Raw genomic sequence first — 16,429 nt, 5'->3', positions numbered from 1 at the left:
ATCATTTTCTCTAGGAAGGAATATAATTGTGAGGATACTACCTTTCTAGTATCTTTGACAGAAAAGGAGATTTGAGATCGGTCTGTAATTAACTAGATCTTTGGGGTCAAGTTGTGGTTTTTAATGAGAGGCTTAATAACAGCCAATTTGAAGGTTTTGGGGACATATCCTAATGACAATGATGAATTAATAATAGCCAAAAGAGGATCTATGACTTCTGGAAGCAGCTCTTTTAGTAGTTTAGATGGAATCGGGTCTAACATACATGATGTTGGTTTAGATGATTTAACAAGTTTATACAATTCTTCCTCTCCTACAGTAGAGAATGAGTGGAATTGTTCCTCAGGGGTCTATAGTGCGCTATCTGATGCGATACTGTAGCTGACGGCTGCAGGGATACAATTTTATCTCTGATAGTATCGATCTTGGAAGTGAAGTAGTTCATAAAGTCATTACTGCTATGCTCTTGGGAAATGCCAACACCTGTTGATGCTTGATTTTTCGTTAATTTAGTTACTGTATTGAATAAATATCGGGGGTTATGTTTGTTTTCTTCTAGAAGAGACGAAAAGTAATCAGATCTAGCAGTTTTAATGCTTTTCTGTAGGATAGGGTACTTTCCGCCAAGCTAAACGAAATACCTCTAATTTAGTTTTCCTCCAGCTGCGCTCCATTTTCCGGGCTGCTCTCTTTAGGGCACGAGTGTGCTCATTATACCACGGTGTTGGACTCTTATCCTTAATCTTCCTTAAGCGTAAAGGAGCAACCGCATCTAAAGTGCTAGAAAAGAGAGAGTCCATAGTTCCTGTTACATCATCAAGTTGTTCTGAGCTATTGGATATGCTGAGGAACTGAGATAAATCAGGAAGATTATTTATAAAGCAGTCTTTTGTGGTAGAGGTAATGGTTCTACCATATTTGTAACAAGAAGTTGGCTTTACAGCTTTAGCTATATGGAATATACAGGAGACTAGATAATGATCTGAGATATCATCGCTCTGCTGCAAAATTTCAACGCCACTGACATCAATTCCATGTGACAGTATTAAATCTAGAGTATGATTTCGACAATGAGTAGGTCCTGACACGTGTTGTTTAACACCAATTGAGTTTAGAATGTCTATAAATGCTGATCCCAACGAATCTCTGTCATTATCAACATGGATATTAAAATCACCAACGATTAGGACTTTATCTGCAGTCAGCACTAACTCCGATAGAAGATCAGAAAATTCTTTAATAAAGTCTGTATGGTGCCCTGGTGGCCTGTATACAGTAGCCAGTACAAACATCACAGGGGATTTATCATTAACACTTGTTTCTTTGGATAACGTTATATGAAGCACCATTACTTCGAACGAATTATACTTGAAACCCAACCTCTGAGAGATACTGAAAATATTTCTATAAATTGTAGCAACACCTCCCCCTTTACCTTTTGGACGCGGTTCATGTTCGTAACAGTAATCTTGGGGTGTAGACTCGTTTAAAGTAATGTAATCATCTTGTTTTAGCCAGGTTTCTGTCAGACAAAGCACATCTAGTTTATGGTCAGTGAACATATCATTTACAAAAAGTGCTTTTGAAGAAAGGGATCTAATATTTAATAAGCCAAGCTTTATCATGTGTTTATCTGTATTATATCGTTTTTTTATTTGTTGAACATCAATTAAATTGTTACTATTACTTTGGTTTGGATGTTTTCTGTATTTTCTAGTTCGGGGGAACAGACACAGTCTCTATAGAGTGATATCTAGGTGAAAAAGTTTCTATGTGCTGAGAGTTAACTGACTTTGGTGGCGTGAGGCGGCTAGCAGACGATCGGTTTAGCCAGTCTGTCTGCTTCCTGACCTGGGCTCCAGTTAGTCAAGTACAAACTCTAAGACTATGTGCCATATTTCTAGAGAGAAGAGCGGCACCACCCCAGGAGGGATGAACACCATCTCTTTTCAACAGGTCAGGTCTGCCCCAAAAATTCTTCCAATTGTCTATAAAGCCTATGTTATTTTGCGGGCACCACTTAGACATCCAGCCATTGGTGTGGCATATCAAGATGCTGATTAGACAGCATGATTATTGCACAGGTGTTTTGCACTGACGACACACACAGCTGATTGCACTGGTCACACACCCTACATAAACCATGAACTTCCTCTTCGCCGAGTATTGTATAGCGTATATCCTAGCGATAGCTACTCCACGGAGCCCACTTAGTTGCCATAGCCTTGCCTTGCCTGTTTTTCCCGTGTTCTGATTCTAGCTCGTGTTTCCTGGATTAACCCTTGCCTTGCCGTTCGGACTCTGTTTGCACCTTTCTTGGATTTTAGCTCGTGTACCTGGATTATCTCTCTGCCTTGCCCCATTTGCTATTGCTCACGATCGAAGACCCACGCTTGCCCTAGGAGTACTCTTTGTCTTGTCTCTGCCATACCTGTTTGCCGTTGTTTGACCCTGCCTGTTATGACCATGTCTCTGTTGAGAAATAAAAGCTTGCAAATGGATCCGCACGCCTCTCGTCTCATCGACTCCATTACAGTTTTGTACAAATCGTCATGTTAATTAGAATTCAAATGCATTTTGTTTTATTGACCACAATATCATTGCTATTTGTCCGAGAGGGGCACTCGAGCCCCCAAGAGTTTGATCAGGGTTGGAGCTAAACTCTGTAGCAGATTGGCCCTCCAGGGAAAGATTTGAGGAACCCTGCCCTTGCATTTTCAGACGCAGCTCGAGTTCCTGAAGAGGAACTGGTTTACTCCGCACATGTGTGCAAAAATATTTTGGATTCATAGCCTCCTTAAAATAGTGACTTGTGAATGTACGACAGCACGAATTAACAAGGCTACATCTAGTACCATTGATGCATGTGTCGCGGTCCTACTCGCCCCGCTCCGAGCGGGATTAGAACCGCAGTCTAAAAGCCACGGCCTCTACAGGCCACTTGAGATTGGGGAGTGAGGTTTTACCTGTACAGCACTTACCCGCTGGCCTCTGCTACACATGGCAATGTTTTTCTTCAAACATTTTGGACTATATAAAGGAATGACCATATAAAGTTTTTTTTTTTTTTTTTCAGATTGTAAAATTATTGATAATATGTCTGTTGTTCCCCCTTCCTGTTGTTTGTTTGAATGGATGTTATGTTGTTAATCGAAAGACAATAAAAAGTTGATCACAAAAAAAAAAAAAAAATTAATTGAAAAATAATATAATAATATTGTGTAGTTTATATAATACTACAGACACAGCCAGTTTTACTCATTGAAATATTCAAGAGGCTTCATGAGCGCAGGAGATGCAGATAACATGGGGCACGTTCAGGATCACACGTTTTGCTACGGCTTCCGGGTTGAACAACATGTTTCCTGGAAACGGTGTGCAGCAGGGTTTGAGATACGTTTTCTCTCGTTTGGTGGCTGTGTCAAAAATGTCAGCCCAATCAGCAGCAACTTGTATATAAACCACACGGTATTAAAGAGACAGGCAGCTCGCACAATGGGTCCAAGTGAAGTCATTTAATATGTGTCCGCTGCAGCTCGATATACACAACAATTGAAGATATTAGAAGACATGTTTGTCTTAAGAGTTTTATAGTGACATAGCTTATGTTACATGATGATTATGATTTTGTAAGTAAATGTAATTAACATCAAAATAAATTCACAAGAGCAAGTATATTGTTTGTACATGTTTATTTACATTAAAGGCAAAATAACTGAAATAATAAGAGCACAAGTATAGATCTGGAACTTCTTTAAGTCTGTCTAAATATCATGAAGTAAATGCAATGTCTTGTGGTCCATATCCTTTCCTTAGGAAGGTGTGCTAGACACTGATTAATGTGACATAAAAATACTACATATTTATATATTTTTCTATTGTATTGTGGGTGACACTTTCATAAACGTTTCTATGCTCCACTGATTATATAATGGTAAATATTATAATATCCTACCACAACAACAGTGATCAGCAATAATGATAAGCCTAATACTCACAATAAAAATAATAAGGTCATATAGATCATAACACTGTCTCGGAGGTAAAAAAGTGGATTATCCTTCATCTAAAATGTTTGTCTTTTCATCCTGAAATGCGAGGCAAATGTTGGATCACAATAATGAGGAACCACAGTTTCCACAAATCCTTCACTCGATTGGGATGTTCTCTTTTATTCTGGACAGCAAGGGCAGTGACTGTAACATCCAGCGTATTTTGCAGTATTAAACATATTTATACCGATTTCATCAGGCTCCGAAAATTCTTCAAAAAGAACACAAAGAATGGCTTTCTCAGCTGCCATAGTTGCAACACTTGCGTCATCAGAACAAGGTGTTCAACGCACCATTTCCATTTTGCACCGTTTTTTCGGGGCTGAACGCAGCCATGATCTTGACTCTTAAGAAACTTTAATTAATGCGGTCACATAACAAATCTGCTCCAAAGATCAAATTAAATGAATTGCTAATTACAACATTGAAATAAAAATGTAAAGCCTGTACAAATACTAGAAATCGTGAAAATAAATAATTGGGAATCATGAAAAAAATTTAACAAAAACAGTGCACATTTCATTTATCTATTATACCATTTATGTAGTTTTGTTCGCTTGGCTGTTTCCTTATAAAAGTCCAGAAGTTTGTCAAGTTTCACGTCAGGTGTCTTTTTTAATTATATGATGTCATTACGTTGCTGATCATGGTTTCGAGTATCGATACAGCTGCCCTTTTTGGGGAACACAAGAACGAGCAGTAATCTCAGACGACTTATTCCAGATATTTTAATCAAATCCACAAATTTGTTTGAAGAACCAAATTAGGCAGAGATCAGTTATCAGGATTAGACGATCTGGACTCTTTCAAATCATCTCAGAAGTATTAAGTGAGGTACAAAGAACAGGTCCCTGAACAGAACAAGGAGTATAAATACTAATGCAAACGAGGGCCTAATGACTTGATAAATTGAACACAGGTGAACTGAATGACGTAATCAGGGCAACTAATGAAAACTAGCTCAAAGGACTTAAACACACTTGATATCAAGTAAAGCATAAAAGCAGAGCTCTTTGTGAAACTCCACAAAATCGTCCTCTGAAATTCTGAAGGTAACGATCTGAAAATCAAGGTGAGTTTTTGGCACAAAGACCTACTGAATAACTTTGTCTTTAAAATACATTGTGAATACAACATGCTCAGTATATGAGTGCAGACAATTCACTTTTTCTGCTTATTAATTGTCAAGTTCATGGCAATGCTGGGAAGTCTGCTGCTCTTCATCATGTTCTCCATGGGAAACACAGAAGGTGAACAAAACGCTTATCTGTTTAAATCCTCATTCCACTTTAAAACTTGTTCCAAACCTTTGGCATTTTGTAGCTTTATGAAGAGGGATAGTGAGACATATACAGTATTGTGTTGACTCCTATTTGCATAATGAGTGATAATGTGACTATTACAAGACTAACATATGTACAGTAGACCTACCTTATCCAGTTGGTATAGATAAAAACTGCCACTATGGATGGACACCTTTTGGAGACCGCTGCTACAAGTTCTTCTCTCAGTCGATTAGCTGGATCGCAGCAGAGGTAAAGCCTTAGTTACAAGGCAACTTTTTTTAAAGTAAAACTTCCTTAATTTTTCTTTTAGAAAACTAGACTGCAACTAATCCATCAGAGCAGATTTTGTTAAATGTAAGTGACATCTTGCTAAAGACCACTTATTTTTATTTTTCTAATGTCTCTTTAGAGAAAGTGTATAGATCAGCATGCAAATCTGGCATCTGTGCACAGTGAACTGGAAAACGATTTTCTGTTGAGTCTGGTGCCATCTTCTAAACGATGTTGGTTTGGTGTTCATGATGGTGTACAAGTAAGTTGCGTGGACTAAAGAGATTTATTTGTTTGAGACCATTGTTTCTAATGAAGATGGTTTAACTTCAAAGCCAAACTAAATGAAGTTCTTTATGTAGTCTGAGTACAGAAGAGCACTTTTAATCACTCTTTGCTCTTTAGGAAGGAGCGTGGTTGTGGAGTGATGGAACCCCATATGACTACACCAACTGGTGCGCTGATGAACCTAACAATATTAATGTCGAGAACTGTGGAGAGATCAGCTGGACCTGTAAGAATGCAGTGTAGTTTTTTACTTTCAATTATTTACCATCCTAAAACTTCACAAATAATAACACATTGGCTCCTGTTCTAACACTACTGTAACAATCATAACTTATTTAATTTTTCCACCCTCCAGCTGACCGTTGCTGGAATGATGCTGGCTGTTCTGCCTCAGTGGGCTATGTTTGTGCTAAAGACCTGTGAGATCCTACGCAGTCATCCTGCTCCAGTTACTTTGATTGGACTACATTTAGTTTCTGAACTCCTCTTTACAGAATGTTCTCAACCGATCTCTTAATACTGAAACGCCTCGAATCAATAAAAGCATTAAAGCAAACCTTGTGTGTTGTGGTGTTTAATCAAAATCATGTGTAATATTGTTATGAGAATATGGTTTGTAGAATGGCGTTAGGCATTAAGTGATGTGCTTGTCTTGCTGTAGATGCAGAAAGAAAATTAGTATTTTGCAACTAATGTAATTCTCAGGCATAGATAAAACAAATTTGGTTAATATCAAAACATATTAACTATGCCATTATCATAGCTTGAGAATGCAGTGTAAAAAGAATTTGACAAATTGAATTAAACCTTACTGCATTAAATATTAGAACAACACTACTAAAATTACTTGCACTAGATTTATTTGTAATTACTGACCATCAGCCTCTATCTACGATGGCAATAGTCTTTACATAATGAGAACGGTTTACATGCACTGAACAAAATGACAAACACAACACTTGTTTTTGCCCCCATTTTTCATGAGCTGAACTCAAAGATCTAGGACTTTTTCTATGTACACAAGGCCTATTTCTCTCAAATATTGTTCACAAATCTGTCTAAATCTGTGTTAGTGAGCACTTCTCCTTGGCCGAGATACTCCATCCACCTCACAGGTGTCAAGTCACCTTTATTTATATAGCGCTTTTACAATACAGATTGTGTCAAAGCACTTAACAGTATCAAATTGGAGGATAGAGTGTCAGTAATGTATAATGATAAGATTAAACACTCAATTTTCAGTTAAAGAAATTTCATTATTGAATTCAGAGATGTCATTGTCTAGCTCAGTTTAGTTTAAATAGTATCTGTGCAATCAAATCGGCGATAATCGCTAGAAATTAAGTGTCCCCAACTGAGCAAGCCAGAGGCGACAGCGGCAAGGAACCAAAACTCCCTCCGAGACAGAATGGAGGAAAAAACCTTGGGAGAAACTAGGCTCAGTCGGGGGGCCAGTTCTCCTCTGACCAGACGAAACCCGCAGTTCAAAAGTTTATATTTCTATTTTAATTTTGTTGCAATTTCTAACAATAGTAGTATTATGTAGTTAGGTATTTTATTATATTTTAGTTATTTTTGGGTGATATATCTGGGGATATATCTCTGGGGGTCATCCGGCGTCCTGGTCTCCGCCCGACGATCAGGGCCGCAGACATCACCTCCGGCGCCGACCCACCATCTGATCGGACACGGACCGAGAAACAGACTAGGAAAGAAACAGACAAACATTAGCGCAGATGCCATTCAACTTACGATGTAACGAGTACATCGAGTGTTCCCGGTTCCGGTTCATCTAATTAATGCAGCCTAACAATCCTTTAACGGATTTGAATAATAGAAGCGTATTAATGTGTTATGTGTAAGCCAGGCTAAAGAGATGGGTCTTTAATCTAGATTTAAACTGACAGAGTGTGTCTGCCTCCCGAACAGTGTTAGGTAGATTGTTCCAGAGTTTGGGTGCTAAATAGGAAAAGGATCTGCCGTCCGCAGTCGATTTTGATATTCTAGGTATTATCAAACGGCCAGAGTTTTGAGAACGCAGCGGACGTGGAGGACTATAATGCGATAAGAGCTCGCTCAAGTACTGAGGAGCTAAACCATTCAGGGCTTTATAAGTAATTAACAAGATTTTAAAATCTATCCGATGCTTGATAGGGAGCCAGTGCAGTGTTGACAGAACCGGGCTAATATGGTCATATTTCCTGGTTCTAGTAAGGACTCTAGCTGCTGCATTTTGGACTAACTGTAGTTTGTTGATCAAGCGTGCAGAACAACCACCCAATAAAGCATTACAATAGTCTAACCTTGAGGTCATAAACGCATGAATTAACATTTCTGCATTTGACGTTGAGAGCATTGGTCGCAATTTAGATATGCTTTTGAGATGAAAAATGCAGTTTTACAGATGCTAGAAACATGGCTTTCAAATGACAGATTGCTATCGAACAGCACACCTAGGTTCCTGACTGATGAAGAAGAATTGACAGAGCAGCCGTCAAGTGTTAGATAATGTTCTAGGTTACATGTGGGGTTTTAGGTCCGATAATTAACACCTCTGTTTTTCAGAATTTAGCAGTAAAAATTACTCGTCATCCAGTTTTTATATCGACTATGCATTCCGTTAGTTTCTCAATTTGGTGTGTTTCACCGGGCGCGAAGAAATATAGAGCTGAGTATCATCAGCATAACAGTGAAAGCTAACACCATGTCTCCTGATAATATCTCCCAAGGGTAACATATAGAGCGTGAAAAGTAACGGCCCTAGTACTGAGCCTTGAGGTACTCCATACTGCACTTGTGATCAATATGATACCTCTTCATTCACTGCTACGAACTGATGGCGGTCAGATAAGTACGATTTGAACCATGCTAAGGCGCTTCCACTAATGCCAACATAGTTTTGTAGTCTATTCAAAAGAATGTTGTGGTCGATAGTGTCGAACGCAGCGCTAAGATCCAGTAGAACTAATAAAGAGATACAACCACAATCAGATGATAGAAGCAGGTCATTTGTAACTCTAATGAGAGCAGTCTCAGTACTATGATACGATCTAAATCCTGACTGGAATTCCTCACAGATATCATTTTCTCTAGGAAGGAATATAATTGTGAGGATACTACCTTTCTAGTATCTTTGACAGAAAAGGAGATTTGAGATCGGTCTGTAATTAACTAGATCTTTGGGGTCAAGTTGTGGTTTTTAATGAGAGGCTTAATAACAGCCAATTTGAAGGTTTTGGGGACATATCCTAATGACAATGATGAATTAATAATAGCCAAAAGAGGATCTATGACTTCTGGAAGCAGCTCTTTTAGTAGTTTAGATGGAATCGGGTCTAACATACATGATGTTGGTTTAGATGATTTAACAAGTTTATACAATTCTTCCTCTCCTACAGTAGAGAATGAGTGGAATTGTTCCTCAGGGGTCTATAGTGCGCTATCTGATGCGATACTGTAGCTGACGGCTGCAGGGATACAATTTTATCTCTGATAGTATCGATCTTGGAAGTGAAGTAGTTCATAAAGTCATTACTGCTATGCTCTTGGGAAATGCCAACACCTGTTGATGCTTGATTTTTCGTTAATTTAGTTACTGTATTGAATAAATATTGGGGGTTATGTTTGTTTTCTTCTAGAAGAGACGAAAAGTAATCAGATCTAGCAGTTTTAATGCTTTTCTGTAGGATAGGGTACTTTCCGCCAAGCTAAACGAAATACCTCTAATTTAGTTTTCCTCCAGCTGCGCTCCATTTTCCGGGCTGCTCTCTTTAGGGCACGAGTGTGCTCATTATACCACGGTGTTGGACTCTTATCCTTAATCTTCCTTAAGCGTAAAGGAGCAACCGCATCTAAAGTGCTAGAAAAGAGAGAGTCCATAGTTCCTGTTACATCATCAAGTTGTTCTGAGCTATTGGATATGCTGAGGAACTGAGATAAATCAGGAAGATTATTTATAAAGCAGTCTTTTGTGGTAGAGGTAATGGTTCTACCATATTTGTAACAAGAAGTTGGCTTTACAGCTTTAGCTATATGGAATATACAGGAGACTAGATAATGATCTGAGATATCATCGCTCTGCTGCAAAATTTCAACGCCACTGACATCAATTCCATGTGACAGTATTAAATCTAGAGTATGATTTCGACAATGAGTAGGTCCTGACACGTGTTGTTTAACACCAATTGAGTTTAGAATGTCTATAAATGCTGATCCCAACGAATCTCTGTCATTATCAACATGGATATTAAAATCACCAACGATTAGGACTTTATCTGCAGTCAGCACTAACTCCGATAGAAGATCAGAAAATTCTTTAATAAAGTCTGTATGGTGCCCTGGTGGCCTGTATACAGTAGCCAGTACAAACATCACAGGATTTATCATTAACACTTGTTTCTTTGGATAACGTTATATGAAGCACCATTACTTGAACGAATTATACTTGAAACCCAACCTCTGAGAGATACTGAAAATATTTCTATAAATTGTAGCAACACCTCCCCCTTTACCTTTTGGACGCGGTTCATGTTCGTAACAGTAATCTTGGGGTGTAGACTCGTTTAAAGTAATGTAATCATCTTGTTTTAGCCAGGTTTCTGTCAGACAAAGCACATCTAGTTTATGGTCAGTGAACATATCATTTACAAAAAGTGCTTTTGAAGAAAGGGATCTAATATTTAATAAGCCAAGCTTTATCATGTGTTTATCTGTATTATATCGTTTTTTTATTTGTTGAACATCAATTAAATTGTTACTATTACTTTGGTTTGGATGTTTTCTGTATTTTCTAGTTCGGGGAACAGACACAGTCTCTATAGAGTGATATCTAGGTGAAAAAGTTTCTATGTGCTGAGAGTTAACTGACTTTGGTGGCGTGAGGCGGCTAGCAGACGATCGGTTTAGCCAGTCTGTCTGCTTCCTGACCTGGGCTCCAGTTAGTCAAGTACAAACTCTAAGACTATGTGCCATATTTCTAGAGAGAAGAGCGGCACCACCCCAGGAGGGATGAACACCATCTCTTTTCAACAGGTCAGGTCTGCCCCAAAAATTCTTCCAATTGTCTATAAAGCCTATGTTATTTTGCGGGCACCACTTAGACATCCAGCCATTGGTGTGGCATATCAAGATGCTGATTAGACAGCATGATTATTGCACAGGTGTTTTGCACTGACGACACACACAGCTGATTGCACTGGTCACACACCCTACATAAACCATGAACTTCCTCTTCACGAGTATTGTATAGCGTATATCCTAGCGATAGCTACTCCACGGAGCCCACTTAGTTGCCATAGCCTTGCCTTGCCTGTTTTTCCCGTGTTCTGATTCTAGCTCGTGTTTCCTGGATTAACCCTTGCCTTGCCGTTCGGACTCTGTTTGCACCTTTCTTGGATTTTAGCTCGTGTACCTGGATTATCTCTCTGCCTTGCCCCATTTGCTATTGCTCACGATCGAAGACCCACGCTTGCCCTAGGAGTACTCTTTGTCTTGTCTCTGCCATACCTGTTTGCCGTTGTTTGACCCTGCCTGTTATGACCATGTCTCTGTTGAGAAATAAAAGCTTGCAAATGGATCCGCACGCCTCTCGTCTCATCGACTCCATTACAGTTTTGTACAAATCGTCATGTTAATTAGAATTCAAATGCATTTTGTTTTATTGACCACAATATCATTGCTATTTGTCCGAGAGGGGCACTCGAGCCCCCAAGAGTTTGATCAGGGTTGGAGCTAAACTCTGTAGCAGATTGGCCCTCCAGGGAAAGATTTGAGGAACCCTGCCCTTGCATTTTCAGACGCAGCTCGAGTTCCTGAAGAGGAACTGGTTTACTCCGCACATGTGTGCAAAAATATTTTGGATTCATAGCCTCCTTAAAATAGTGACTTGTGAATGTACGACAGCACGAATTAACAAGGCTACATCTAGTACCATTGATGCATGTGTCGCGGTCCTACTCGCCCGCTCCGAGCGGGATTAGAACCGCAGTCTAAAGCCACGGCCTCTACAGGCCACTTGAGATTGGGGAGTGAGGTTTTACCTGTACAGCACTTACCCGCTGGCCTCTGCTACACATGGCAATGTTTTTCTTCAAACATTTTGGACTATATAAAGGAATGACCATATAAAGTTTTTTTTTTTTTTCAGATTGTAAAATTATTGATAATATGTCTGTTGTTCCCCTTCCTGTTGTTTGTTTGAATGGATGTTATGTTGTTAATCGAAAGACAATAAAAAGTTGATCACAAAAAAAAAAAAATTAATTGAAAAATAATATAATAATATTGTGTAGTTTATATAATACTACAGACACAGCCAGTTTTACTCATTGAAATATTCAAGAGGCTTCATGAGCGCAGGAGATGCAGATAACATGGGGCACGTTCAGGATCACACGTTTTGCTACGGCTTCCGGGTTGAACAACATGTTTCCTGGAAACGGTGTGCAGCAGGGTTTGAGATACGTTTTCTCTCGTTTGGTGGCTGTGTCAAAATGTCAGCCCAATCAGCAGCAACTTGTATATAAACCACACGGTATTAAAGAGACAGGCAGCTCGCACAATGGGTCCAAGTGAAGTCATTTAATATGTGTCCGCTGCAGCTCGATATACACAACAATTGAAGATATTAGAAGACATGTTTGTCTTAAGAGTTTTATAGTAACATAGCTTATGTTACATGATGATTATGATTTTGTAAGTAAATGTAATTAACATCAAAATAAATGTTTATTTACATTAAAGGCAAAATAACTGAAATAATAAGAGCACAAGTATAGATCTGGAACTTCTTTAAGTCTGTCTAAATATCATGAAGTAAATGCAATGTCTTGTGGTCCATATCCTTTCCTTAGGAAGGTGTGCTAGACACTGATTAATGTGACATAAAAATACTACATATTTATATATTTTTCTATTGTATTGTGGGTGACACTTTCATAAACGTTTCTATGCTCCACTGATTATATAATGGTAAATATTATAATATCCTACCACAACAACAGTGATCAGCAATAATGATAAGCCTAATACTCACAATAAAAATAATAAGGTCATATAGATCATAACACTGTCTCGGAGGTAAAAAAGTGGATTATCCTTCATCTAAAATGTTTGTCTTTTCATCCTGAAATGCGAGGCAAATGTTGGATCACAATAATGAGGAACCACAGTTTCCACAAATCCTTCACTCGATTGGGATGTTCTCTTTTATTCTGGACAGCAAGGGCAGTGACTGTAACATCCAGCGTATTTTGCAGTATTAAACATATTTATACCGATTTCATCAGGCTCCGAAAATTCTTCAAAAAGAACACAAAGAATGGCTTTCTCAGCTGCCATAGTTGCAACACTTGCGTCATCAGAACAAGGTGTTCAACGCACCATTTCCATTTTGCACCGTTTTTTCGGGGCTGAACGCAGCCATGATCTTGACTCTTAAGAAACTTTAATTAATGCGGTCACATAACAAATCTGCTCCAAAGATCAAATTAAATGAATTGCTAATTACAACATTGAAATAAAAATGTAAAGCCTGTACAAATACTAGAAATCGTGAAAATAAATAATTGGGAATCATGAAAAAAATTTAACAAAAACAGTGCACATTTCATTTATCTATTATACCATTTATGTAGTTTTGTTCGCTTGGCTGTTTCCTTATAAAAGTCCAGAAGTTTGTCAAGTTTCACGTCAGGTGTCTTTTTTAATTATATGATGTCATTACGTTGCTGATCATGGTTTCGAGTATCGATACAGCTGCCCTTTTTGGGGAACACAAGAACGAGCAGTAATCTCAGACGACTTATTCCAGATATTTTAATCAAATCCACAAATTTGTTTGAAGAACCAAATTAGGCAGAGATCAGTTATCAGGATTAGACGATCTGGACTCTTTCAAATCATCTCAGAAGTATTAAGTGAGGTACAAAGAACAGGTCCCTGAACAGAACAAGGAGTATAAATACTAATGCAAACGAGGGCCTAATGACTTGATAAATTGAACACAGGTGAACTGAATGACGTAATCAGGGCAACTAATGAAAACTAGCTCAAAGGACTTAAACACACTTGATATCAAGTAAAGCATAAAAGCAGAGCTCTTTGTGAAACTCCACAAAATCGTCCTCTGAAATTCTGAAGGTAACGATCTGAAAATCAAGGTGAGTTTTTGGCACAAAGACCTACTGAATAACTTTGTCTTTAAAATACATTGTGAATACAACATGCTCAGTATATGAGTGCAGACAATTCACTTTTTCTGCTTATTAATTGTCAAGTTCATGGCAATGCTGGGAAGTCTGCTGCTCTTCATCATGTTCTCCATGGGAAACACAGAAGGTGAACAAAACGCTTATCTGTTTAAATCCTCATTCCACTTTAAAAACTTGTTCCGCCAAACCTTTGGCATTTTGTAGCTTTATGAAGAGGGATAGTGAGACATATACAGTATTGTGTTGACTCCTATTTGCATAATGAGTGATAATGTGACTATTACAAGACTAACATATGTACAGTAGACCTACCTTATCCAGTTGGTATAGATAAAAACTGCCACTATGGATGGACACCTTTTGGAGACCGCTGCTACAAGTTCTTCTCTCAGTCGATTAGCTGGATCGCAGCAGAGGTAAAGCCTTAGTTACAAGGCAACTTTTTTTTAAAGTAAAACTTCCTTAATTTTTCTTTTTAGAAAACTAGACTGCGCAACTAATCCATCAGAGCAGATTTTGTTAAATGTAAGTGACATCTTGCTAAAGACCACTTATTTTTATTTTTCTAATGTCTCTTTAGAGAAAGTGTATAGATCAGCATGCAAATCTGGCATCTGTGCACAGTGAACTGGAAAACGATTTTCTGTTGAGTCTGGTGCCATCTTCTAAACGATGTTGGTTTGGTGTTCATGATGGTGTACAAGTAAGTTGCGTGGACTAAAGAGATTTATTTGTTTGAGACCATTGTTTCTAATGAAGATGGTTTAACTTCAAAGCCAAACTAAATGAAGTTCTTTATGTAGTCTGAGTACAGAAGAGCACTTTTAATCACTCTTTGCTCTTTAGGAAGGAGCGTGGTTGTGGAGTGATGGAACCCCATATGACTACACCAACTGGTGCGCTGATGAACCTAACAATATTAATGTCGAGAACTGTGGAGAGATCAGCTGGACCTGTAAGAATGCAGTGTAGTTTTTTACTTTCAATTATTTACCATCCTAAAACTTCACAAATAATAACACATTGGCTCCTGTTCTAACACTACTGTAACAATCATAACTTATTTAATTTTTCCACCCTCCAGCTGACCGTTGCTGGAATGATGCTGGCTGTTCTGCCTCAGTGGGCTATGTTTGTGCTAAAGACCTGTGAGATCCTACGCAGTCATCCTGCTCCAGTTACTTTGATTGGACTACATTTAGTTTCTGAACTCCTCTTTACAGAATGTTCTCAACCGATCTCTTAATACTGAAACGCCTCGAATCAATAAAAGCATTAAAGCAAACCTTGTGTGTTGTGGTGTTTAATCAAAATCATGTGTAATATTGTTATGAGAATATGGTTTGTAGAATGGCGTTAGGCATTAAGTGATGTGCTTGTCTTGCTGTAGATGCAGAAAGAAAATTAGTATTTTGCAACTAATGTAATTCTCAGGCATAGATAAAACAAATTTGGTTAATATCAAAACATATTAACTATGCCATTATCATAGCTTGAGAATGCAGTGTAAAAAGAATTTGACAAATTGAATTAAACCTTACTGCATTAAATATTAGAACAACACTACTAAAATTACTTGCACTAGATTTATTTGTAATTACTGACCATCAGCCTCTATCTACGATGGCAATAGTCTTTACATAATGAGAACGGTTTACATGCACTGAACAAAATGACAAACACAACACTTGTTTTTGCCCCCATTTTTCATGAGCTGAACTCAAAGATCTAGGACTTTTTCTATGTACACAAGGCCTATTTCTCTCAAATATTGTTCACAAATCTGTCTAAATCTGTGTTAGTGAGCACTTCTCCTTGGCGAGATACTCCATCCACCTCACAGGTGTCAAGTCACCTTTATTTATATAGCGCTTTTACAATACAGATTGTGTCAAAGCACTTAACAGTATCAAATTGGAGGATAGAGTGTCAGTAATGTATAATGATAAGATTAAACACTCAATTTTCAGTTAAAGAAATTTCATTATTGAATTCAGAGATGTCATTGTCTAGCTCAGTTTAGTTTAAATAGTATCTGTGCAATCAAATCGGCGATAATCGCTAGAAATTAAGTGTCCCCAACTGAGCAAGCCAGAGGCGACAGCGGCAAGGAACCAAAACTCCCTCCGAGACAGAATGGAGGAAAAAACCTTGGGAGAAACCAGGCTCAGTCGGGGCCAGTTCTCCTCTGACCAGACGAAACCCGCAGTTCAAAAGTTTATATTTCTATTTTAATTTTGTTGCAATTTCTAACAATAGTAGTATTATGTAGTTAGGTATTTTATTATATTTTAGTTATTTTTGGGTGATATATCTGGGGATA

General features: G+C 38.2%; 2 protein-coding genes across 6 annotated transcripts; both read left to right on the top strand.

The window, feature by feature from the left end:
* Nucleotides 1-5,026: 5,026 nt before the first annotated feature.
* Nucleotides 5,027-6,420, top strand: LOC131542582 (type-2 ice-structuring protein-like). 3 transcript variants are annotated; one of them, XM_058779417.1, is made up of 6 exons: nt 5,027-5,124; nt 5,242-5,302; nt 5,478-5,587; nt 5,748-5,870; nt 6,014-6,122; nt 6,252-6,420. In XM_058779417.1, the coding sequence occupies exons 2-6, from the start codon at nt 5,245-5,247 to the stop codon at nt 6,317-6,319; spliced, it is 468 nt and encodes a 155-aa protein (XP_058635400.1). In that variant the 5' UTR covers nt 5,027-5,124; nt 5,242-5,244; the 3' UTR covers nt 6,320-6,420. The 3 variants fall into 3 exon arrangements, with proteins under 3 accessions (XP_058635400.1, XP_058635399.1, XP_058635401.1); XM_058779416.1 differs by having other exon boundaries at nt 5,028-5,124; nt 5,475-5,587; XM_058779418.1 differs by having other exon boundaries at nt 5,031-5,124; nt 5,493-5,587.
* A 7,537-nt stretch (nt 6,421-13,957) lies between these two features.
* On the top strand, nt 13,958-15,359 carry LOC131542579 (type-2 ice-structuring protein-like). Of its 3 annotated transcripts, none has more exons than XM_058779408.1 (6): nt 13,958-14,055; nt 14,173-14,233; nt 14,413-14,522; nt 14,687-14,809; nt 14,953-15,061; nt 15,191-15,359. In XM_058779408.1, exons 2-6 carry the CDS (start codon nt 14,176-14,178, stop codon nt 15,256-15,258), a joined length of 468 nt encoding a protein of 155 aa, XP_058635391.1. In that variant the 5' UTR covers nt 13,958-14,055; nt 14,173-14,175; the 3' UTR covers nt 15,259-15,359. The 3 variants fall into 3 exon arrangements, with proteins under 3 accessions (XP_058635391.1, XP_058635390.1, XP_058635392.1); XM_058779407.1 differs by having other exon boundaries at nt 13,959-14,055; nt 14,410-14,522; XM_058779409.1 differs by having other exon boundaries at nt 13,961-14,055; nt 14,428-14,522.
* The last annotated feature ends 1,070 nt before the right edge of the window (nt 15,360-16,429 follow it).

The sequence above is a fragment of the Onychostoma macrolepis genome, chromosome 06 (genome assembly GCF_012432095.1).
Source record: "Onychostoma macrolepis isolate SWU-2019 chromosome 06, ASM1243209v1, whole genome shotgun sequence".
NCBI classification, from domain to species: domain Eukaryota; kingdom Metazoa; phylum Chordata; class Actinopteri; order Cypriniformes; family Cyprinidae; genus Onychostoma; species Onychostoma macrolepis.
Note: the sequence above shows the minus strand (reverse complement) of the source record. Positions and strands in the feature narration are given on the sequence as shown.

Excerpts from the sequence above, each read along its gene's own strand:
- LOC131542582 (XM_058779416.1), top strand. The coding sequence starts at position 5,245 with ATGGCAATGCTGGGAAGTCTGCTGCTCTTCATCATGTTCTCCATGGGA. Across the intron at positions 5,303-5,474 it reads CTCCATGGGAAACACAGAAG|TAGACCTACCTTATCCAGTT; the intron begins GTGAACAAAACG and ends ACATATGTACAG. Across the intron at positions 5,871-6,013 it reads GTGTTCATGATGGTGTACAA|GAAGGAGCGTGGTTGTGGAG; the intron begins GTAAGTTGCGTG and ends TTTGCTCTTTAG.
- LOC131542579 (XM_058779407.1), top strand. The coding sequence starts at position 14,176 with ATGGCAATGCTGGGAAGTCTGCTGCTCTTCATCATGTTCTCCATGGGA. Across the intron at positions 14,523-14,686 it reads TTAGCTGGATCGCAGCAGAG|AGAAAGTGTATAGATCAGCA; the intron begins GTAAAGCCTTAG and ends ATGTCTCTTTAG. Across the intron at positions 14,810-14,952 it reads GTGTTCATGATGGTGTACAA|GAAGGAGCGTGGTTGTGGAG; the intron begins GTAAGTTGCGTG and ends TTTGCTCTTTAG.